This window comes from Myotis nattereri (genome assembly GCF_964212035.1).
Source record: "Myotis nattereri genome assembly, chromosome: 6".
NCBI classification, from domain to species: domain Eukaryota; kingdom Metazoa; phylum Chordata; class Mammalia; order Chiroptera; family Vespertilionidae; genus Myotis; species Myotis nattereri.
Window position 1 is genome coordinate 70,049,203 of NC_138081.1, and position 26,645 is coordinate 70,075,847.

The 26,645-nt window shown below is 36.2% G+C and overlaps 1 protein-coding gene across 1 annotated transcript in view; it reads right to left on the reverse strand.

Moving 5' to 3' along the window:
* Positions 1 to 26,645, reverse strand: part of UTRN (utrophin) — a 445,898-nt gene that overhangs the window by 38,691 nt on the left and 380,562 nt on the right. The window contains exons 61-66 of the mRNA XM_081094315.1: positions 26,139 to 26,213; positions 18,276 to 18,477; positions 12,221 to 12,306; positions 9,551 to 9,708; positions 7,317 to 7,483; positions 1,639 to 1,750 (exon numbers count right to left, since the gene is read on the reverse strand). Coding sequence (XP_080950441.1) covers positions 1,639 to 1,750; positions 7,317 to 7,483; positions 9,551 to 9,708; positions 12,221 to 12,306; positions 18,276 to 18,477; positions 26,139 to 26,213 — 800 coding nt within the window. The remainder of the gene's footprint in view (positions 1 to 1,638; positions 1,751 to 7,316; positions 7,484 to 9,550; positions 9,709 to 12,220; positions 12,307 to 18,275; positions 18,478 to 26,138; positions 26,214 to 26,645) is intronic.

Genomic DNA, 26,645 nt, shown 5'->3' on the forward strand with positions numbered 1-26,645 from the left:
CACCACATTTTCATTTTGCTTTGGTCACTTCAAAGTAGATACCAGTGCCACCTACTACACTCCCCTTGTGGAATATGCTCTCTCCTGTGCCCCAATCACACCAAACTCTTCTTCACCTCCAGACTCACTTGTGTGCTGTCTCTTCCCTCTACTAGTTCTATACACATGAAGTAAAGTAATTCTTTCTTTTCCTTCAATCTCAACTCAAATGTTAACATATTAGGAAGATATTAACTTACTTTTTTTATTTAAAGTGCCTCCTGTAACCTTTTATCTCATTATCCATTTATTTCTTTAAAGGCAATTTGCTGACCTACTTACTACAATCTGTAATGATCTCATTTGTTTCCTTGTTCCTTATCAAAGATCCCCTTCTCCTAAATGGAAAGTAGCAGGAGAGTCCTAATCTTGTCTATTTTGATAGTACACTGCTGAATTATCAGGGCTGAGAACAGCATCTGACACATACTGAGTACTCAATATTTTTTGTTGCATGAATAAGTATGTTAATCACAATAATAAATGGTACTTCACACATTGTCATGGGGGAATTTTTTCCTAGTTGAAGTTATTGTGCACTTTTATCTGTTGTAATTCTGCAACACTGTCCAAAAAGTAACTCAATTCCCTAACCAAAGAAAATGTATAGCTCTATGAATAAATTTTGTTCACTATTTGGAAGGAGGTTAAAAAATAGCTGTTCACAGAAAATGAAGATCACTTCAGAAAGCATAGCTTTATATAAAAGGAACAATATGAATTAATATCCAGTGCTAGTGAAGCCCTAGTAAAATCAGTACATTAACAAAATGTAATAATAATAATATGGCATAAACCTCTTTTGGAAAAATGACATGAAATATTTTGGCTATGAAAACACTCATAGTCACTCACTTCTAGTACTTTATTATATGGAAGTGTAATTTATATGTAATATGGAAAAAGTGATCTTTACAATCATATTTATGAGTGCTGTTTATAATATCAGAAAATTGAAAATAAGCTAAATATCCAAATTTAAGGTAATGGTTAAATAATTTAGAGTAATTCACTCAATTAAATAATCTTTAAAAAGGAAAAGTTATACTATGTTACAACAGAGAGGAAAACGTATTACACAACATGTTCACTAAAAACAGCAGAATCAAACTTATATAAATATAAAAGTAAACAAAATCTTAAAATCAGAGACATGGAAAAATACTGGAAGGTAGCTTGAACAGGAGCTAGATTTATGAATTTTTTTTACTCTCATTTTCTACATTATTTTTAATGTAAATATGTAATTATTAAAACATATTTTGAAGATGTCTACAAGAAACATGACTTCCTATCACATAGTATCATTTTCAATGTAGGTCAGCATGAGCTCTTAATAGAGTCTGCTGCCAAGAAAGTTGTTTAAAATCACAGACAGAAATAAAATTTAATTAATTAATTTTTATGAAAAGTGTATAATGATTCTGTTAATAAACATAATATAGATATATTTATTTAAAAGAAAACAAAATAAGAAAGTATAATTAAATCATCTTAAAAGTGACTTTTGCCCCAAAGTTATATAAACTGAATAATTTCAGATGCTAGTTAATTAAAAGGCAATATACTGAAACAAACAAACACTGGCTCAGTACTCACAGGTATACAATATTCCACCATTGGATAATGTAATTTATGACCTTTTGCTGTTCGACCCGAAAAAAAGCAACTCTGGCAGACATCATAGTTAAAATGCTTTAGGCTTCTATACCTAGAGAGAAGAAAATAAAATTATAAAGTTCATTGGCTTGAATGCCTATATTTAGTCCAAATCAATCATTTGTGGAAGGAATTTCGTTCATCCAAATCACTACAAAAGTATACTGGCCACAAACATGGAATTTGCTTAGTGACACTGGACATCGCTCTTTATTTGCAGAATCTTATTTCGAGGAGTGAAATTCTAAATTTTAAGTTTCAGAATGGAAAATATCTCCCAGATCTTCCACCTACCAGAATGGCAGGTAGTAACTACGAACATAAATATATTCATATTTACAGAAAAAAATAATAAAGAAAAGGACTAAGAATGAAAATGGAAACAAAATGTAAAAGGTATGTGAGATTAATACTGTAAACCATTAAGTTCTGAGTAGCTTCTAAAATGACGTGCAAAAAGCATTTGCAAATCGATCTCAAGAAAATAAATCAGCATATACTACTACATCCAGCTTATTATGGCAGGGAAGCACCCTGATCTGAAACATTCACCTACACTAATATTTCTTGACCTCTGCATGTCTTGACAAATATGACTGACATCTTGTCTTCTAAATGGAGTTTGTTTATTTCTGAACACTCCATGGCAGAAGGCCATTCTCCCTTCATTAGTACCAGACACTTGTACTATTAGTGGGTGGTGTGCCCTGTGAAAATGTTTTCCCGTCTCTCTTGCTGATGGTGGTGACCAATGCAATACAATCAAAGTCACTGGGTGGGATTTCAAGGGACTAACTCAGTTGGGAAGAAGCATGGCCCCGCTTCCTCCTTCCTGGAAAATGAATCTGACATCAAGAAGAGAAATTCTGACAGGGGGAGATAAATGGTGATGGAAGGAGACAATTTGGGATGGTAAACACACAATACAATACACAGATGATGTATTGTAGAACTGTATACCTGAAACCTATGTAATTTTATTAACCAATGTCACCCAAAAAATTCAATAAAAAAGTAAAAAAGAAGAATAAGAAGAACAGCTATTCTGTTAGCATGGGGTGACCTTGAAAATGGAAGCCATGTGTTAAGGATGACAGAGCATAAAGCCAGAACTATGAAAAGGGGATGCCGGTCAAATGGTACAAACTTCCAGTTATAAGAAGAATAATTTCCAGGAATCTAATGTGTAACATGATGATTATAGTTAATAATACTATATTGTATACTTGAAAGTTGCTAAGAGAGAAAATTTTAAATGTTCTTACCAAAAAAGTGAAGTGGTAATTATGTGACATGATGCAGGTGTTTCCTAACAATATGGAGGTAATCATTTTGCAGCAAGTATATCAAATCAACATATTATACACTTTAAATTTACACAATGTTATATGTCAATTTTATCTCAAAACTGGGGATGTGTGTGTGTGTGTGTGGGGGGGGGGTGGAAGAACAGTGGACCCAAATGACAGGGAAGTCACCATTCAGTCCTGGATTTCTATCTTAGGACTTTTTTTTTTACATGAAAATAAACTTCTAACTTGTTTATGCTTCTATTAAGCAGCTGTATGTAATCCTAACTGAAACAATTTCCAGTTTACAAAACATTCTGCAAATCCAAGATTTCATTAAAATTTAATTTGGAAGTAATTACAGAAAGACTCTAGCAGGATTTGTAAAAGTTCAGGGAAAATAAATGAAAAAAAAAATATATATATATATACACACACAAAGTGGTAGCAGAGTCAACCTGGAAAAAGTTGACATTATTCTACAAGGCCCATACTCTTTTATATTTAGTTCTGGAGTTGGCTTTCCATTCTTCCTTGTAGCTCAGAGAAAGAGACAATCCTTTACCTAAGAGCTAAAGGACCCATTCTGTCTCAGCCCTGTTTTATTATTGGAGTTGTTCTTACATTATTCTTTCCATGGATAATCTCTGTGCAATCATTAAGTTGATTAGTTTGAAGGAACCTTTGTTTAGTCTCACCTCTAAACCAGATATCGACTCTAGGTCTGTTTCTCCTCTGTTCAGAAATTAAACATTTTAAATGGACTACATTCTCAAAATAGAAAATTGGGAAAATATATATGCAAGTAAAAGGAAGATGATAACACTGACATATTTACTTCAAGTTAGAGCTGGACTCCTTGAGCCAGTTGTTTGCACATACTAACCCCCTTATTTTTCTGAGCCTGAGATGTGCCTTCCAACCTTATCATGACCTGGAAAGAGCTCTTTTTAAAATTACCAGTGACCTCCCAAATCAAAGGTCTGTTCTTACATCTGATGTTTAGAATCTCTCTGTTGCACCTAACATCTCTAACATCTTTCTAAAGCCCTCTTTCTGATTTCTACAACACTATGATTCTTCACTTCTCTTGAGAACTCTGATCATCTTTCTTATCTTGCCTTCTGCTGAGCATCATCACTGTTCAGGCTTTTCAATAAACAGTGTAATATCACCTATAGGCTGACCTACTATCTCACTAATGTTTATTAGTTTCGGTAATAATAACAAGAGCTAACATTTATTGACTGCTTGCTCTTTTTGTGATAGGTACTGCCCTAGTCACTTTTCATACATTAATTATTCCCGGGAGGAAACGCTCTCTGAATTTGAAGTTGAAGATACTCAGATTCAGGAAGGCCAAGTAATTTATCCAAAGTCACACAGTCAAATGGTAGATTCAGGATTCAAACCTAAGCAACCGGACTCCAGAGCTATTTCTCAACACAGCACCTCCTGCACATCCTGCTATAACCTTGATCTCTAACCACCTACCTGGTCAACTCCACATCTTATATTAGAGACATCTATATATAAAATTTACATTAAGTACCTAAAATTCAATATTTAATATCGTTCACCTATTTATCGTAATTGCTCTTTCATTTGTCTCTTATGAAATATTTCAAGTTTATTCAAAAGCAGAGAGTATCCTATATAATAAAAGCCTAATATGCTAAGTGTCTGGTCAGCAGTTTAAACAATCAAAGCGTAATATGCTAATGATATGCTAAGGCTGCTCAACCATTCATTATGACATGCACTGACCACCAGGGGGAAGATGCTCCAACCAGTAGGTAAGCTTGCTGTTGCAGTCTGGTTGATCAGGACTGAGTGAGATGGGCCCAACACATCCTGGAGCCTCCCATGGTCCCTCCCTGGCTGGCCAACTTCCCAAGTCCCTCCCTCGACCTGGCCTCTTGCAATCCAGGACTCCTCAGGGATGTCGGAGAGCTGGTTTCGGCCTGATCCCTCAGGTCAGGCCAAGGGACCCCACTGGTGCACGAATTCGTGCACTGGGCCTCTAGTAACATAATAAATATCCATGTATCCACATCTCAGCTGTGTTGAATCATAATGTTATGCTACAATTGTTTCAGTTTTTTTTTCTACTTAGGAAATAAAACATTAAAAGTACAATCAAATGCTAATAACTTTTAGAGTCTTTTGTCCTCTCCTTCACTCTGAGAAATCCCATCACTCCACATCTCCCTGGGCTATAGCATGGCTGTATGTAGCAGGCTTTACATAAGCCAGTTTCTCCAGATCAGTTTATCTGGATGGTTCCTGTGATTTCACATTACTTTTTTATATAGCATACCACTTTCGGTCTAATAATCAATGTCCTAAATCTATTGTTCTGTTCAATATCATCTAATTGTTTCTTAATGTCAAATCTCACCTCTTCTAAAAATCTAGCCTGCTTTTTTAAAAATACCATATTGAGTAAGAGCATGAACTGCAGAGTCAAAAAGATTATATTTGAATCCAGTTTTGTCTTCACTTATTGGATATCTGGCCTTGGGCAAGTTGCCTAATCTCTGAGTCTTAGTTCATTCATGTGTAATGTAGAGATAATCCTGCCAATCTTCAGGGATTTTATGGAGAGTAAATGAAATAACAAATGCAGTGTTTGAGCACAGAGCCTGACCTGCAGTAAGCACTGGAAGAATAGCAGTGATTATTAGTGCTGATGGTTATATCTTATTTGGACTATCTTCCCACTCATAGTTTGCTACATTCCAGCTATTCCTTTCGTCTCTGCCTGCCTGTCTACCAGGTGCTTTAAACTTAGCCTCTCCAAGAAACCTGCTGCATATCAATGGGCCTTTTCCATCTTCCTCACCCAGGGTTTGCCCTCTGACTTCCACTGGCTGTCAGGCTCATGCTGATTCTGCCTCCCACTGACTACCTGCCTCTCCATCCTCCTAGACTGTACAGCCTCGCTGGCACCATGCACTCAGAACCTTCACACTCTGGACTGGCTTCCCCGCATACCATGCCTGGAGGACAGGATATTTACACTCAGTTTCTCAGTCTGCCATTCTCAGAAAATGCAACAATACTCTTCATACAAACTATGCTGGTAAAGTCAGCCAAATGACAGCGATTTGTTTAGTCCAGCACTGACACTGATACTATATACAACAAAACCAATCCTGGCCATGAAACATCTTAGTCCCCTTGCAAATATTAACTGTCTTAACATCTTAATTTATTTTCATATGTGCCAGGAAATTACATTTAGAATTTTCAATTGGTATGATTGACCCTCCATGAGCGAAATCACCAACTTAGTTATTTCCTCTTTTGGAATGAGTGAAAGGCACATACAGAACCTTGAGTTCCACTGCTGAGTAGTCTTGCATTTTTCATAATTGACTTCCAAATCCAACTGGGATTACTTTCTATATTCCTTGCGTAAGAGAAACATATATATTCTAATGCATACTTATCGTAATACAAGGAGGTGAAAGGACTATGACAGTCAAGACACTTCATCGTGGGGCCAAACTTTAACCCTATACTCTCTGCTTTGTGGTCACAAACTGATGAATCTGACACTGATTACACTAACGTGCAGTGGTGAGCAGTGCTCTTTGTGTGTGGGTAAACAGGGTTAATCTACTTCACACCAAAGTTGGTAGAAGTAAAACAAAGCAACTCCATTACTTTACTTCTCAGTTGTTATTTAAATTTTGCTCTATGCTTACCAAGTTTGACCCCAAAGGCCTCAGAACATCACCCAATCCCATCAGGGCCATATATGTATAATGATTTGTGCAATTATCATGCATGAACATTTCTGTGAAATATGTAATAGAAATTCAGAAAAGTCTTTGGTTCTGGAGCAAAATAATATATAAATTTTTAATTCTTTATTGATTAAGGTATTACATATGTCTCCTTTTCCCTCCATTACCGCCCCCACCCTCAGCACATGCCCTCACCCCCCTTGTGTCTGTGTCCATTGATTATGCTTACATGCATGCATACAAGTACTTTGGTTAATCTCTACCCCCTCTCCAACCCTCCCCTGCCTTCCCTCTGAGGTTTGACAGTCTGTTCAATGCTTCTCTGCCTCTGGAGCTATTTTCATTCATCAGTTTATGTTGTTCATTATATTGCAAAATAATATTAAAATAATAACAATAAGCTTCATGTACTGGCTATAGGAAATGGAATTTTAGCCAGAGTATGCTGAGCATCTCATTTATTTAGAAGGCAAACCCCCCAATAGGAATGAATGGAAGGGATGACAGACATACACTGAGCTGACATCTACAGAACAAAAAATCGTCTCCTGCCACCGTCTGTGGTAGATCTTACCTGAATCCAACAATTGGACATTCTTTACAGATGTTGCATTTGGCCTGATGTTTTGCAGTTTCAGCTGCTGCCACTCGATGTAAAACTGGCAGCCAAACCATGGACTGTGGTTCTAGACGCATCCAGTCTATAAACTCTTTTACACTTATCTCTGGCTTGTTGTTATTCTGGTGAAGAAGCAAATACATTAAATGTGAAGAAAATTTATTTATTTAAATTGCAGCAAGTGTTGCTGCTTCATAATCTTCTGAAAAATCTGTGCTCAATTAAACATTATGTACTTCTTTCCACGTCAGTTAAATCATAAAACATTTAAGGTTCTTCAAGGACAGAAAATTCTAGAATTTAAAAAGATAAAAATCAGCCCTAGTCAGTTTGGCTCAGTGGATAGAGCATCCACCCGTGGACTGAAGGATCCTGGGTTTGATTCCAGTCAAGGGCACGTACCTTGGTTGCAGGTTTGATCCCTGGCCCTGGTTGGGATGCATGCAGGGAGGCAACCAATTGATGTTTCTCTTTCACATCGATGTTTCTCTCTCTCTCTGTCTCTCCCTCTCCCTTCCACTCTCTCTAAAAGCCAATGGAAAAATAACCTTGGGTGAAGATTAATACCAACGGCAAGAGAGAGAGAGAGAGAGAGAGAGAGAGAGAGAGAGAGAGAGAGAGAATGAATATTGTCATATAGGAAGAAGAAAAAAACCCCAGTACTTTCATATAATCAGATTAAAAAACAAAAAAACAAAAAAACCCTGCACTATTCTAGGTATTCTTTTCATATATGCTTTAATCCCATAAAATTCACTCATCTAAGACAGTAAAAATGTGTGAAAGCAAAAACTCACTAATTACTTTCCAAAAGTGAAGGCCATTATAAATGGTACATAAAAACGGTTATTTTTGTGTCCTGCTCCAGTCCTGTTATAACATCACACTGGGGGCACAGTACTATGAATGTTCTTGGCAAGATTTCAAAATTTATAACAAAATGTATGAAACATCTTAGTCCCCTTGCAAATATTAACTGTCTTAACATCTTAATTTATTTTCATATGTGCCAAATTAAATTTGTACCAACATCTTTCTTCTGTTGTTGTCTAAGTCATTCTATGAACCAGGACATAGGAAATTACATTTAGAATTTTCAATTGGTATTTTTTGTTCTCTCTAAAACAAGAAAAATGGCTATTATAAAACGTAATAACCCATAACATCAATTCACCTTAAAAAGATGGTGTGAGCATTTTTTTCTCTTCAATGATAAATCACTGAGTATGCTTTGAGAAAATATCTGTAGGCTGTACTTTAAGCAAATGTATGGTATCACTAGTAACAGTTCTAAAATGCTTTATATATAGTAAGCATTAAAAAGAAACTAACATGCTTTTTCCAGTTTAACATCAACAACTTAGACCAGTATAAAACTTTGTGTATCATTCTCCTTCTGCACATAAGTTCTCAAAGAAAAGACCTTATTTTAATAACATATTTATTTTATATATGTTTTAAAATCTTGCCTCCAAGGAACTCAAAGCTGAAATATTTAATAAGTAGCTGTAATATTCAAGGCACTGTGCACAGGGATACAATAATAAAAAGGTAAAAATTATCCTTATTCATGAAGCTTAGATTTTTATGAAAGGACAAAACTGAACAGGCAAATATACAATTTAGTATGTAATTATAATTGTAATGAGCACCCTAAGAAGGCAGAGGTGACACAGGTGAATACAGTAAGACACATAACCTCTTCTAAAGAGGTCAGGGAAGGGTTTTCAGAGGGTTTCAGATTTAAGGAAAGATCTAAAGAATAAATAAAGATTGGTGATGAGAAAAGAGTTTGTGGGCAGAAGATATGGAAAAACATTCTGAATAGAGTGCACATGTCCAAAGGCACAAAGGCAAGAATGGAGGGACTGAAGTAGTGTGGGTGGAAAGCAGGGAGCAAGGGGACCAGTGACACAAGATGGGGTCAGGGCAAAGGCAGGGCCACATCACAGCAATCTGACAGCACGTGTTAGAGAGTTTGGATTTTATACATTGAGAAGCAGCTATTCTTGAGATGGTAGCTATTCCTTGAATCAAATATGCCTTAAGAAACAAAATACAACTTACTAAGATGGCACCCAACGTCCCCCACCATTTGGCTCCAGCCCAAGTTCCCTGTCCCATTTCTTGGAACATTCTCAAAACCCTTCCTTAGTACACCATGTACACCAGCAATCCCGTGTGTTTACCTGTTGGAAGCAGCTGCGGACACTGGGTTCAATATTGCTGCCTCCAAAAGCTGCTACTTCTCCCAGCTGCCGGGGGATCTGGATGGCATCGTGAAGTAAAAGGCCCAGCTGCCGCTGGTCACACATTTCTGTCGGTCCTGCCACTTCCTTAAAGAGATCTGCAAGGAGGAGAGGCAAGAGGTCAACTTCCAGCTGCCCGAAGTGTTCTCTTATGTCTTTGGTGATGGGGACTGAACAATGAAGATTAAAAAATAAAAAATCATGGGGACGTGAATCAATTAGTCTTCTCCTGAATTCTGACAACCTTGATATTCTGTGTGTCTGTAATCAGGGCTGGTTAACCACATGCTTCTGAAAACAACCTCCTATTGTATGTCAATACATATAAACAGACCAGTAACTACAAATTTCCTTTACAAATGGTACAATAAATACATGTGGGTTTCATTCAGTGGTTTCAGTAAGGATTTCCCTTCTTATTGAAAAAGTCAGTGAGCCAAGACGAAGCTTCTCAGGACTTGTCAAAGGAATAAATGTGCCATAAGAGCAAATCTTTACATTTTAACGATTTGTTTACTAAACGTTTTGTGTTCACTCCTAAATTTAATATTCTATTATAGACATATGTATATATTTACTTCTTTTAAAGATTATTATACTCAAATCTATTTTATATAAAAAAAAACTTTAAGAAGTGCAAGGAAGTGTCTTTTATTTTTAAATGTGTAGTTGTTTTTTTGTTTAGGCCCAATCAGTCTCATTCCTTACTAGCTATAAAAATTATTTTTGTTTTACTTCATTTCATGTACTAAAATATATTTATTCAAATTTTAAAGACATAGTAACAAAACTCATGCTTTCTTTCATATTTCTTTAGGCTTTTAAATTCATTAAGAAAACTCCAATTTATTCCATAGCTTTCCTGATTCAATAAAATTAAAACTCTTCTCTCCTTTCCAGTGTTTGCTTATCTTCCACTCACCACTTGAAACATTTTGAAGATTTAAAATTATTAGCTTGTTCCAAGAAATAAAGCTAATATGCTTAAATAAGTTACTTTAGGAGTGGGGAGAAATTTCATGAAAAAACCACCCACTTTGTTATAGAAACTAATACTTTTTGAAAAGAAATTTCCAAGTTCTGAAAATTCATAATCACGAAAACTCTAAATGTTTTTCATGTGACGTTTCTAAGAACAGAAGAAAGGGGAGTAAATATTTATTGGATCCCACAAACCATAAAAAACCACACTGATAAATGAATATCAGATCAAAATGTATATTCCCTTTATTTTAAAGGAGAATAATGCCAGATCTAACACTGTCAACAGTGCACTTTCGAACAACTAAACCGGGCTCAGTGATATTTACATAGTAATTATCATGAAATATGACTTTAATTATAAGTATACATAGGGAAAGCAAATTTAATTAAGATAAATTTAATTTTTATTATCATTTGTTCACTTAAATTTTATTAGAGTTCTACTTGTTTCTCTTCATTTGTCAAAAATAAGATGATCATGGCCAGGAAATATTTGTCCAGGATTCTTACTATGAAGATCATTTTAAACTTGTTCCTGGGAAGAGGCCTTTTAGTTAAATAGAGGTAATGCACATGCATAATAGTCTGTACAGAGGAGTGCACGTGTTCAACAAGATCAATCATGTCCAACTTTCCTCTTTTGAGACTTGTAGCTATATTGCTATGCCACCATTAAGCTAAAACTACACACAAAACATAAAAGGTTAATATTAGCATTAGAAATGTTGACATATTTCTAAATTTTCATAAATGTTCATATTTTTGATGTCATAGCTAGAAATAAAAAGGAGTGTAAGAATGTGGGAATGGGTTAGAGAAAAGTCACAATCTAAAACCCAAGATCCAATAAATTAGCACAGAAGAGATGTAAAGGCCGCTGAAAAGGATCTTTGTAAATGTGTTTTTGATGAGGCAAATGGGCCACCAGCTATAAGCAGGAAGGCCGGGGTGTTGTTTGAATCTAATGAAGGGATACTCTCAGGAAGGCCTGAAGAGAAAGGGAGGTGCCACCAGGGTAAAAACACCTGCCCTGTCACTCAGCTACTAAATGGCAGAGCTGAGGTTTGAAGGCAGGTCTCTCTGGCCTGTGGGCCTGTTATTTTCCAAATGCCAAGATGCCCTTCATTTAATTATTTGTTTAACCATGTCTATAACAGTTTTAGTCTATCTTGATAAATATATTTAAGTATTGGAAATATACAGAAATAGAAAAGGCTTAGGTTTTAGAGTCAGAAGACTCTGTGATCTAACTCTAGCCCCACAATTATTGTCACTGCAGCCTTTCACTAGATTTGTAACCTATCTCAGCATTAACTTTTTCATCTGAAAAATGGAAATCACAATGCCTACATCATTATGGGATGATTATTCTCAGAATTAAATGAGATACTACTTGTAGCTGGTTCTCACTCTACCAAGGCACCTCACCTCTTGATCCTATTATCAGCGTTTCATTACACACAAGTCCACTATATATTAACACCCTCAGTGTAGCCTGGACATGTAGAGTAAGGGTTAAAAAAAATGGAAACTATTATTACTAGCCAATCATATAAAGTAAATCTCCAATAAAATGATCATTCCCATTACTAAAAACACTATTGGTATAAAAATGGTCTTACGTACATCTGTATTTTTCTTCTAAGAGACCTTTAGAGAGAGACATCAATCCAATCTTCAGACTCTGCACTCTAATTTTTCCAGTCCGACCCCTGAAATTATAAGAATCTCAATGTCTTACATGAATTTAAAACAGTATGTGAAATATTTCTGAATATCTATTTTCTTGAGGGTAAACCATTAAAAAATAATTGCATCTTAAAGCTCTGACTTTTCTATTCACGTTTAATAATTAATGTTAAACGTACACCATAATTTCATTACATATTTTAACAGTATGTTTGACCTGGTCTTGAAAAATATATAGCCTGAAGTCACATTACACAAAATATATAAACTAGGAAGAACAAATTAGGGAAAAATTAAAACTTTAATTATAAAGCTGAAAATATATAATTTTTATAAATACTATGAATTAAAATCTATTAATAACTATAAAAGATTCAAAATAGATACATTTAATATGCATGTGAGTTAATTCAGCAAGATATATCTAAGATCAAAAGTAAAAAAAATGACTGAAAAATCAGCTATATACTGAGAGCTTCTCACTGCTGAATACTCAAATACTGCATGTATTGCCTTTATTGATGTGGGTCTCTGTCCATGCATTTTTTTTTTTTTTCTATTTTTTTAAAATATATTTTATTGATTTTTTACAGAGAGAAAGGGAGAGAGATAGAGAGTTAGAAACATCGATGAGAGAGAAACATCGATCAGCTGCCTCCTGCACATCTCCTACTGGGGATATGCCCGCAACCCAGGTACATGCCCTTGACCGGAATCGAACCTGGGGCCTTTCAGTCCGCAGGCCGACGCTCTATCCACTGAGCCAAACCGGTTTCGGCAGTCCATGCATTTTTTGTGTTACTATTGCAATTACACTAGCTATGGTGTTAAACAGATAGGTGTGGAATCTCTATTTGGAGAAGTATTAAGCTATAATTAAATTTAAAATGTATTAATTAATCAACATGAGAAAATAGCTTTACACTATACCAATGAGAGACCATTTCAATTTTACTTATAAGAGGATAAAAAGAAAAATATTTTATTTTAAAGCAGAAAGTTGTCTTATTCCATCATTTATCAAAGAATTACTGAGCTGTCTACCAAATGTTAGTTGCTATACTAGATCCTGGGGATGGGGAAAGTAAATGCAGAAACTATAAAAATTAGCAATATGATGCTCCTTGCTATGGAATAGAACATAGTAAAAAAAAAAAGTCTTTATTGCTGTCGTTACATTTCATATTCAGAATCAGTTTTCAGTTAAATTGTTGTTAATTTTCTTAAAATATGTTTTTAATTTACAAATAAAGCATATTTAACACCTATAAATAAATTTTTACATAATTATATGAATACATAACATTTAGTAATTCATGCTATTCAAAAACAAGCAAATATTTGTATTATGGAACTTTAATTTTAGGTAGTCTTATTGTCAAACTGCATTTAAGTCTTGACCTTATTGATATTTTTACTATTAATATTAATTGATATCTTCCATTCACAAATTGTAAATACTCTGGTAAATTTTTGTGTACATATCATGACATATAATAAAATGAAATTTTAAAAAATGCTTAGGTATTGCTATAATGTACTTTCAAAACCATACCTCAATAGCCTAGAGTCTATATCTATATTAAATCATACCCAACAAACTTCTTGAACCTTTACTATGTATGTGTACAACATTCAGAATTTCCCTATGAAACAAGTAATAGATTTTAAAAATAAATGTAACTATTATAAGCAGAATTTCTAAGTTAATATATATATTCCAGTCTCTTACAATTATAGAAATATCTTAAACTGCTATGCTAGAAATTTTGCTTCTACTTAATATTTTTAGGTGTTTCCTAATTATCATATGAAAATAGACAATGTTTCTTTTCTTTCCTCCAGAAATCAGGAAATTTTATTCTTTGGACATAATCAGACAGTAGATTTGCAGAAGATAACAAAGGGCTGTGTGGATAGACTAGTACATGAATATGCCTAAGGACAAAGCAATCCCTTATGGGGAAAGAAAGATCCAAATGATGGGCATTACAGGATGACCTCCAGTCTGTGGTGTTAACAGAAGAAAAGAAAATCATCAGGAAGACTACTGAAAATGTCAGTTATCCATTCATCACACCACCACAGTTATGAAGGCTTACGATGATCCCAGCATTGTTCTACATACCACAGGAACCACTACAAAAGTACAAGACACAATTCCTACCCATGATATGCTCACACACTAACTGTGGGAGTGAGACAAGGAAACAACTAGAGAATCATAAGAAAATACAAAACCCACCTTTATGTATGGAAATAATCAAGTATAAGTTAATTGTGGCTGACTAATTAATGATTGCTGATTTGTCTAAATAGTCCTTAGCATAACAACATTTGATTAAAAAAACGTAAGTTGGACACTGGAGCACGACATGGCTCACCTATCCCAACTAGGAGGAAGTATGACAGGAAAAGCTTAGGAAGAGAATAAATAGAGGGAGGCCTGTGAGTGCCAGTGACAAGACTCATTCAGGTGGTAAGGACTTGCATCAAGGCTAAACTGTTGATAAAGTTGTCCAGGCGACATGGGGCAAGCTAACGCAGGGCTTTGATGTTAAAAAAAAAAAAGTATCTGGATTTGTGAGGCAATAGGGAGCTAGGAAAATTTATTATTGGGTGACATAACCCAACACTTAAGTATTGGGTTTCCTGATAGTTTCATAATTAACTCCTGATGTTAGTTTAACTGGGAAGATACGCACCATACAATTTATATCTATCTTGGAAAAGTGGAAAAAAAATAACCTCACATTGCAGCAAGTGAGGTTAATATTTTCCGCAGAGACAAAAGCATTTGAACCAAATCTTCTATTACTTTAAATAATAATTTAAACAATTTTGATTTCCATTAAATGTAGAAGGAAGATTTTGAAATTAAGACTTTTTACCCAGGGAAGATAAAGACTGAGTGAGGCTGTGAACTCTTATAAATGGAATCAATTTCGTTTCTATTATTTATGAAGACCTTTCTACATATTAGCTTGTTTGACCTTCATAGTCACTTTTGTGTGGTGATCCAAGCAGATGTTTTATTGCAATTTTTCAGATGAGAAATTAAGATGTCAAAAGTCAAGTGGTTACCAAATCACACAGCAACCAGAATAAAATATTTGCATTCTTATTATCCATAACAGAAGAAAGCAGGTTTTTAAAACAAAATTTAGAATATTAGGAGAAGGGAGAAACATATTAAAACTTCAAAGAAACAGTAAACATAGAATAATTTCTAAAGTACTATTTTTTCTTAGATATGGCAATATGGTAAGAATAATTAAGCAATATTAAGAAATGAATATTAGTACTATACCTACCATTAATATGCAATAGGTGGCCAAGGATAAATTGTCTTGTCTCACTGGGTCAGTTTCTTAATCAGTAAAAGAAAGAGGGCAAAATGGTAGGTCCTCATAGTCCTACTTCTAGAATCCTATGAACTGCTGTCTGATTATCTGCTGTCTATATTTCAAGAGCGGGCTGAGTATACTTCAAGAGCTGCAAATGCTAGTTCTGTCTGCATCATACTACACAAAGTAAGGCAGTCAACGCATATGGTTCATGAATGAATGTCAGACAGCTGGATGAATGAAAGGGTTAGATCATGGCACCATTTCCAAGGTTCAGAGACTTCTTAGGGTCCATTATTTTCTGGTGCATTGGAAGGAGTAGATAGAGAGTTTCTATCAGATTCTCAAAGGGAACTAATGGTTTGAAAAGAGTTAAACATTCTTGTTTAGATACATGAATAAGTCATAGTTATTAGAGAGATTTGGGCAATCAACTCAGGCCATCTGACACTATTGTCATATAAGAGACCATGTTTTTTTTTCCCAAGGTTAATTCACGATATTTCTCCAAGATAGAAAAACTAAACAGACTAGACATCATTCTGACTCACTGTGGTCTTTGCTATATTTCTTTGACATGAAAAGGAGATATATCTTAAAAGCTTTTTTTTCCCTTTTAATGGAAAATTTCAAGATATTGTCTTTCTAAATAAGAAACAGTATCTTAGTAGAGCAGTTCTCATGTGTTCACATTTGATGGTGGGAAACAGAAATATACAAACAGATAACTTCCTAGAATATGACATTTCACACACTGCTTCCTTCCCAACTAAGTGACAGTATTCCCTTTGGGCTGTTCAGTGTAAACAGCATGTATCTGTGTCATAGGCTGAATTATATCTTCCTAAAATCCATATGTTGAAGTCCTAATTCCCAGTACCTCAGAATGTAAGTGTATTAGGAGATAGGATCTCTAAAGAGGTAATTACGTTAGAATGAGGCTATTAGGTTGGACCATAATGCAATTTGTGTCCTTATAGGAACAGGAGGTTAGGACACAGACACACACAGAAGAAAGACCATGTGAAGACGCAGGGAGAAGACATCCACCTATAAGACAAGGAGAGAGGCCGCAGAAGAAACCAGCCCTGCTGACATGTTGTTCTTATACTGTAGTCTCCAGAACTGTGGGAAAATAAATTTCTGTTGTTTAATCTACGCTGTGGTACTTTGTTATGGCAGCCGGAGCAAACTCATACAGTGTGTTAGAGCCACAGTCATTGTCGAGGGTGTTCATTCTTTAAATATGGTTCAAGATGTGCACCTCTGCCATACCCCACAGGGCTTAATGAAGTTCCTAAATATGCTTCGAATTTAGCCTTCTTCCTGGGATGTAGTTAAAACATCTAATTGGCCAGCTATTTTGGTGAATTTACTATAGAAAATGTCTCTTTTGGAGGTTTAAAAAATTGAAAATCGACTTAATAGTTCATAATTGCTAACAGTTTTATTTTGCCATAGCAGGACAGAGTTGCATTAAAATAAAATGTATTAAAATATATCAGACAAGGATATAATAAATCCCAAATTCATTATGGTAATTGAGATTCATGCTATCACTTCTCAAGGAATTTCTTAAGAACACTCAAGCACACAAAGGCTATTGGGTTATTTAAAAAACTTTATGATATTTGTGAATATTGAAAAAGAAAAGATTTTTCTACTCCAAAGTATAAGCAAACTTTAATTAAATCAACTCTAGAGCTATTGTCATCATCACTTATTTATACAGAATCAGCTGTTAAGTGTGTGTACTTATGAACTATCATCTATCTTCTTTTTCTCTAAACCTAATGAAAGGCTGATAAACACAAATCTTCATACAGCTAATTAATGGAAAGAGAACTTTCAGGGTGTGAGAGAAAAACAAGAGTCCTCATTTTCTTATTTCATCTTTGCATATTTTAACCCCCTACCAGAAGAATGAATAATTCCTCCTAATAGTTCAGAAATGTCAGCACACAGCAGGTCTTTCTAGAATTATTTTACAAATGCACTGTCACATTCAAAAACTCAAGTTAATGGCAATTGAGTTATTCTGGGAGTTGAGAGTGCTCTTTATGTAACATGAGTACCTAATGAAATTACAGATATTAGTGCCCTGCAGCATAACTTACTTAAAAGACCATATACATACAGAACCACCTTTGCAATAAGTGAAGCTAATGCCAAAAGAGATGTAAAATGATTTTAATTGCCATTTGATTGCTCTTAAGTTGTCACACAAAAATCACAGATTATTATGAGGCAATAAATTATTTTAATTCATAAAAATAACTACAAAATATTGTCTTTAAAAGATACTATAAGAAATTCCAGAAGGAGAAGAAAACTGAACTTACTTAAATTAGGTTTCCTCTAGCATGATGACAAAACAAAAAACAAAAGACCCTACAAATCTGACAGCTTTTGGAATTAAAGCCAAATCTTAAAATAATGGATGGACATTCCTTTTTGTTTTATTGTTGGTTTATGGCTCAATTTTTGGAAAGTCATTCCTTTGCAACAATTAACATAAATATTTCCACTGGATCAAGTACTTTGAAAGCACTTTGAAGATTTTCACTTTAAAAATGTATGTATTTTGTGTTATTAACGTATGTCATTCAAGAATTGTACTTCGATGGGAAAAAGTAAAAACTTACGTGTCATACACATTGAGCAACCAGTTGAGACACATATCCACGCAGAGCGGAACGTTGACCAGATCTGTGTGCAGCTGTTCAAGGCCGCCGTAAGTTGTTGTCAGGCAGTTGATGACATCTGTAACACTGAGGAGCTGGTCGTTTTGGTTCAGCTTGTGCTGTCTGAACACGTCATCTGTTGTATTCAACTCTAAGAGATCCACTAATGGGGCGAGAGAAAGGGGTGCGCACAGCCATTACCTTACATAACAGCACTGGGACAAACGCATTTCTCGTCGTAAGTATTTGTCTTGTTCTTTAAGAACCTATCCTTTTTAGCTATTTTCAGTTATTTTAAAGTAATAAATAGCATTTCCATCCTTACATTTTTAACTTCTTCTTTTATCTCCATTTGCATTATTTGGAATCTGAGCTGTCACTTTTCAATATGATCCCACTTTTCACTCTTTAGAATATCAATTCTTCCTGCTTCCTTTTTCTGGCTATTTTCCCTCCAACCTCTTTCTACTCTTAAATATAGAAAGGCTTAAATCTCTAAATCTACTCCAAATGGTAGGAAGCCCACATGTTACATTGCTTTCCTTCTCTTAATTTCAGAGAACAGCCTGCTTACTACCCTCCCATTTCATCCTTTATGCCACTGTCAAACTAATAAGTTTTAAACAATTTCTCAACATGTACATAATAAGGTGCAAAGTTATTAAGGGGGGTCAGTTAAAAAAAAGAAAAGACAAACAAACTTTGCACTATGCATAACAGCATGAACATTCCTCACAATATTAAGAATAGAACTGCCCTATGATCCAGCAGTTCCTCTTCTAGGTACTTATCCAAAGAATATAAAAAACCCTAATCCAAAAGATATATGTACCCCTGTGTTTATTACAGCATTATTCACTTATGTCAAGATATCAAAACAACCTCTGTGACAACCAATAGATGAATGAATAAAGAAGATTTGGTTTATATACACATATAAAATGAAATACTACTCAACCATAAAAAAGGTCAAATATTGCCATTTTGACAAAAATGAATCATGAGATTATTATGCTAAGTGAAGTAAGTTAAAAGGAAAAGGATGAGTGAAAACCATATGATTTCACTCATATACAAAATATACAACAAAAAAGAAACAAATGAACAAACAAAACAAAAACAAAGGCATAGATGCAGACAACAGATTGGTGGTTACAAGAGGGAAAGGGGAGTGGGGTAGGGCAATAGGGGTAAAGGATGTCAAATATATGTTGATAGATGGTAAACAGACTTTGGTGGTGAACATACTATAGTGAATACAGATATCAAATTATAATGCTGTATACCTGAAACTTATATAATGTTATATACATGCCACCTCAATAAAAAATTAAACAAACAAACATGTGCTGTAGAAAACTAATAGTCTTCCACTGCCTTCTGAATGAAGCCTAATCTATAGGGTCCTCACAATCTGGTCCTAACTTTGTTTGCTTCCCATGATGCTTTGACATACAGGCAACTTGTAGCCAGTAAGGGTTAGTGGAGGTTCACAGTAAAGGCTCCCATCCTTACTCTTCTTGTATAAAACATCTTTAGTGGGCATGGCAGTTGCTAGAGCGCAGACAGTGGCAAAGAGGATAAGGCGGAGCCTCTGCTCTCAGTCTGAGAAGGAGGGCAGGCAGACTGATAACTTGACTAAAAGGAGGAGTGAAAGTACCCCAAGAGAAGAACACATCAATTTCTATGAGAGCTACTCCTGCTCAGGAGGTGGAAGGACAACTGGAAAAGGCCCCTGGGGAAAGTGGGTATGAAATGGGCCTTAAAAACTAGAGAAGGTAGCTCTGGCTGAGTGGTTCAGGTGGCTGGAGTACTGTCCACACCAAAAGGTTGTGGATTTGATTCCAGTCAAGGAACATACCTAGGTTGCATTTAGAACCCCAATCAGGTGAGTTTAGGAGGAAAGTGATGGATGTTTCTCTCTCACATGGATGTTTCTCTCTCTCTCCTCTCTCTCTCCCCTCCCTTTCTCCCTCTTTTCCCCTCCCTCTAAGATGGATTAATATATCCTTGAGTGAGGATTAAAAAAAGAAGAGAGTAGATAGAAGAGACCCATGTAAAAGAAGGAAAGAAATCCAGGAGGATAGAACTGCTTGAGGAAAGATAAGAATTCATAGAATTCTAAGGGCTCTCCAGAATGACCAACAGCAGTGCAGATGAATGGTGTGGGGCTTACGTATGAGTGGTATGTGGTTACCATCAGGCAGACACATGGAGTTCTAGGGACCTGGCACACATTGCCCAAGGGGAGGCCCTCAAAAGACAGGATTTTAGACAAAAAAGAAAAAATCTTAAATAATCTTTATTTTATTTTATTTTTTTACAGATGTCCCCTTCTAGCCCAAACCTGCCCTCTGGCTCAAACCTTCACCATACTATTGTCTGTGTCCATGGGTTAAGCATATATGCATACAAGTCCTTTGGTTAATCTGTTCATCCCCATCCACCAACCTGCCTTCCCTCTGAGATTCATCAGTCTGTTCTAATCTTTCTTTTAAATCAATGTTGAGTCATTCATTAACTAACTGAAAATAGGGAAACATAGATTATCAAACCACCATGTAATTTATATATTTATTAAGTGTGGAGATGATGCTTCTAATTCTAAACAAATGGGTTTAGAAAATTACAGAATTTAAGGTCTGCTCATGGAACTTACTGCTTTACAAATATCTCCATATTTTTAACTTTTAAGATGAAAAGAAATCAGCTCAGGGGAACTTTTAAAAATAATGTAACCAACTAATTCATCTTTGCCAGATGCAAAAATGTCCCCTCAAAACATATAATGATATTTTGGACAGTTAATTAAAATGAGCAGCTTCCTTTGTATTTAACCTATTTTTTTTTCACATCACATGGGTAATGGGCCAATTTTGTAACAAGTTTTGAGGGAGGCACAGCTCACACTAATTTTGAATTTTTAAAGACATGAATAAAATGTGTTTACTCTAGCTGCTTAAACACCATGGAATGATTTATTTTTTCAAGTTATCTACAATGGAGAAAAACTGCTTTAAAATTATACGGATTAAAATTATTTCTAATACAACACAACAGAAATTAAAGTAAAATTATTTCTAAAAACAGCTCATTTTTTAAAAAGAGGAAAAAATATAAAATACAACTGAGGATAACAAGTTAATCCATTTCCTTTGGATGCCGAATATATCATTGGCAAAATTTCAGCATATATATATATATATATATATATATATATATATATATATATAAATTGTGTAAGGTTCCCATGAGTTAGAGATGGTGAAAAAAGAAAAAAACCAACCAGCATGGCTCAGTGTTTGAGTGTCAACCTATGAGCCAGAAGGTCACGGTTCAACTCCTGGTCAGGGCACATGCGTGGGTTGCAGGCTCCATCCCCAGTGTGAGGCCTGCAGGAGGTAGCTGATCAATGATTCTCTTATCATTGATGTTTCTATCTCTCTCTTTCCCTTTCCCTTCCTCTTTTAAATCAATAAAAATATATTAACACACACACACACACACACACACACACACACACACACACAAACTGAGAACCATCCAAAATTTTCAATGTAGCATTTTCTTGGTTTTATACACTGTTTTCAATGATAAACTCCAGGAGGGCAGGAGCAAAATTCAAGTTCACTTTTCATGGTGTGTGATAAAAGGAAGGGATTAGTAATGATAGTAGGAGCTACAGAACTACAATTCCACATAGATACAAAGAAACATATTGAAATACTGCCAAAATGCTCGAAGTTTCTGAATTTCAGCACTAATTGTGCCAGCAAGACAGCACTGCTATTGTATCCCCCCACATGGCATAAAGTGACAATAGACCAAATTGCAAAAAGACCCTTCCCTGGATGAGGCTGTCCTTACATTTCATCCAGAAAAGTCTCCTTTGTAAAACACGTTGTAACTATGACAGTAATTTGTCACATCCCACAGACTATGATGTCTTCAATTTTTAGTGATTTACTCTGACACCCTGTCTTAGTGCCTAAGCAAGGCACACATCTTCCTGAAGTGTGTCACATTTAGGTACCTTTAAAAATTGACTACATTAAAATCACAGAAAATTATGACCTTCTCTTTTCAAAGGAAGAGAAATGACAGCTCAGTCATGTGGCAAATGAAACAAACAGCAGAATCATTTTCTACGCAGTTTTTTTCTTTAATCCTACATGAGGCACAGGTGATCAAATGAAAATGGGTCATCATTCTCCTCTGTAAAAATACTCATTGTAGACAGTACCTCACCTGGGGCTTCTGTGACTCCTGTTCTTGAACTGTTTGGCCATTTTTGATTAGCACCTTTCCCATCTCCTCTTCCCCAGACACCAAAGACATACAGGTGATGCTCAAGATCTCCTATCTAGAAAGCCTCACTCACTTTCATCACTTCAATTATTTCTTCTCTCTGGGTGACTCCGGATTGTTTTTTCCTGCCTGAACACTTGATTTGCAGTCCCACTGCTCCGTTCCCAACTAGAGTGATACTCTTCTCTTTCAGGAACCTTCACCTTAACATGTTCCAAATAAAGGTCTTGCCTTCTTGTTATGATGAAATCCAGGAACAGTATTACTACCTTCCATTGACCATCAGTCTGCAAATCCTGAGCCATCCTAACACTCTCCTTCTTTTACCCTCTGCGATTTATCAGCCACCAGTTTCCCCCAGTCATCAGTCCTTTCTCCTCGTCACAAATCCATACCCTCATCTCTCTGCCTACTACCAGCATCCAGCTCAGCCTCCACCATCTTTCACCTGCACTATTTTCTTGACCTCTGTCCCCTCTGACCTTTGACCTGCCTTTGATATTGTCTGCATACAGCCATGACTGGCCCTCTCTGCTAAATTCCACAAAACAAAAAATGCTTCTATAGCACTCCGCTCCACACACACACACACACACACACACACAAATCCAAACATTAAATACAACATTAGGAAAGCTTGAGGAACACCCCTCCCCCCCCCAAAAAAATGACCTAAAAATGTCAGAAAAGTTTTATTTATTTTTGCTGCTGTATCATATCACTTTTATCAATATGCCAAAATTAAACACATTTTACTATACAAAAGTGCAGCTATAAATCTTCTTATACCTACGTTCTTGTGTACTCCTATAACTTTCCAACTCAAATCATTTACTCAGTATGTCCTAGCAGACTGCTCTGTGCTAGAAGCTGTATGTGGCCCCGAAGTGGAGAAGAAAAGAGATTCCTCCCTCACATGAAAGCTTAGTTCCTTTGGAGAGACAGGTGGTTAATAAACACAATACCATACATTATGGCAGGCACCACATAAGAACTGAATCCATGAGCTGAAATATCAGGGGTGGTCTACCCAAAGAGCCTCACTAAATCCAGGAGACAGTTAAAGTAGGACCTGTAGGAAGAGATCGCACCAGCCAGGGGAAGAGGATAAGCACAAAGAGCCAAGACAAGAACTCTTCAGCTCGAGAAACGGAACCCAGAGCTGACCATTTCATCTGTCCATTAGAACTGAGAAGAGCCCATAGTGGAGCATAGCGGATGGGGTAGATGGAGATAAGCCAAGACAAAGGCCATTGCATTCGAGGGCAGCAGGAATCTGTTGTAAGTAGGAGAGTTGTGTGCATGTGTAACGTGCTCTCTCCAAGTTTAAGTTCCTTGAGTGCGGGAACCAAGTCTCTTTATCTCCTGCACAGTCTTGGAGCCCAATAAATGAATGAACAATGACAGAGATGACAATGAGCCCTCTACATTAGGACATCATGGTGGGTGGAGATTTACACAAAATGAAAGGCAACCCCTGACCTAAAGCCGTTCTCAGTGAAGCCTGGGCAATCATCTTGACATTATCTGCCACACAGAGGCACACACAGGGCACTTATGTGAGACACAGCCATTAGAGGCCATCGTAAAGTGTTGGAAAAATGGGCGGCAGGTGGAATTAGCTGGTAAATGCTTCCAAAAGGAGTAAATTTTTAACAGCATTTGGAAGGAATAAAGGGTTACAGACCATTGCTGAGGAGGGTCATGGAACTGCAAGTAGACAGAAAGGATGGGAGAGGAAGGAGCAGATTAATCATGAACAGGTGAGTTTGACAATGGAGCAAAGGCCCCAGGCTAGGGAGCAGTGGGCACAGTCAGGGAAGTAGCAGCCAGGTGGCTCTCAGAACATCACCTCAAATACCAGTATTTACAATCCAGCACAAGCCAGCACTTTTCTAGGTGTTCCTAAATGCCATTGTTTAGTTTATAAGTGGGAGGCACCGCTCTTCTGATCCTCTCAGGTTTGAAGAAATGAGGTGAAATGGGGAACATTTTTCTTTGGGAGGAAAATAAAAAACCCACCAGAAAGAAACACCAAATGCATTAATGGCTACCCACCCAGAAGGATTAGTGAAAATGGGGCCGTGTTCATAATGAACATGTACAAGGCAGTCTTGTGTCAGTGGGGACTCGGAGGCTGAGTCATTTGTCCTCATTTTATAGCTCATCAGGCCTGAAAGACCTCCCAGGTCTGTCAGCTGGATGCTGGACATGCAGCTGAGCCCCTTTCAAAACTGCTGCCACCAAGGACTCACTGAGCTCAGAACATCCCTGTTGCGTGTTCCTAATTCACTTCCAGCTTTCTTCTGGCTCAGCATACAGACCCCTGGCCAGAGTACTGGCTTTTTTTTTTTTTTTTGACTGGTAATTTTGCAACCCTTGCTGCCATCACCACAACCTGCCAGTTATGTGGGGCTCCCCGGATGATGTGATATGCAGGGCAGCCATCTCATCCTTTCCTCTACCGCCTAATCTAGAGATGTTTTTCAGCCCTTCGTAGACTTCTCTCCCACACATAGCTTACACTTTTCTTACTTTAAAAGTTTGCATTGCTGTATTTTCTCTCAATAATTCTACACTGTCTTTCCTCAACTCCTTTCATGTAATCAGCTTAAAATGCATTTTGAATTTCTCCTGTCTTTTAAGGAGCAGATTTTTAACCTTAACATATAATTTTTCTAAGCGTTATTTTCAAAGCTTCACTGAACTGCCTAGACATATAACAACTGTGAGCAAAAGGCAGCAAACAAGAATCCTTGGATTGATTTAAATTACCCTCTTAAAAGTATAGGCAAATGCCACTTTCCACATTAACTAGCTGATAAGACCTAAATGGTCTTTGAATACACTCAATCATTTAAACTATAACCACAAATTGAATCCGGACAGCTTAAATCTATACTCTATAAAAGCAGTATAATTCATATTTCTACTTAAACTTCAGTTATTTGGGGGGTATAGCCCTTCAGTAAAATATTACCACAGAAAGGTAAAGTTCATATTGATAATACTAGATGTCTCAAGACATATTTAAATGAACATAGAGCCTTTTATGTAATTTTCTAAAGTGACAGTTCAAATTTGGATCAGAAATGCGATTTTTTTAGCGTTTATTGTATGATTGTATTGAATGAAACTGGTTCAGACCCTACACTTCCAAACAGATACAAAGTACTAAAAAGGCAATGATCTACTATATATGCATTTTGATTTCTTGTTTTAATCCTTTCAAATTGGGTGGCAGCATACTTTTTAGAAAAATATTTTTATGTTACTGCTGTATTTTGGTTAATTTTGTCCTCCCACTGGGAATAGCATATGTTCATTTGTTTTACGACTGCACGCATGCTGACGGGGCAAACAACAGAGCATTATAGAATCACAGCCAACTCCTTGAGTGACGCACACTGAAAATCAGATTAACTCTACAAACACATCCCCCTCTTCATTTATCTTTGTCTTAAAAGAAAAGGCAACTCAAAGAACAGAGTAATTAACTTCAGTAGGATGACTCACAACACAGAGCTTTCTGTAGTCTTCGGATTTTGATAGCCGTGCGGTAGGCAGAGAAACGCACATTATTCAGGTCAGCTGTAATGGAAAAGGGAACACATTCAAAAACATGCTGATTGCTTAACTTATATCCAATGGCAAGAAGGTATTTGTTTACTTCAGATGTGTAAAAAGTCTTCTCCTAAAATCCACAGCATTTATTTAAGGAAAAATTTAAATGTTCATTTGCACCGTGGTGAGATATATTCCAAAGCAGCGCTCCACAGAAACTTCCAGGAAAGGAAAAGGAAGGAAATGAGGAAGAGGAAACACACTTGGTCTGTGACCTTTCAAAGGCTTCATAAATACATGGCATTGAGGGTAGAGGGCCCGTCCTCTGTATAGCTAGGCGGGACCCTCCTCCAGGGCCGTGTTCCACAAGGACAGTCAGTTTTCTGTCATCTCACTGCTCAGAGAGTAGTGATATTTCCACATTCCTCCATTCTGATCTATGTGCTGCTGCTGCCCTTT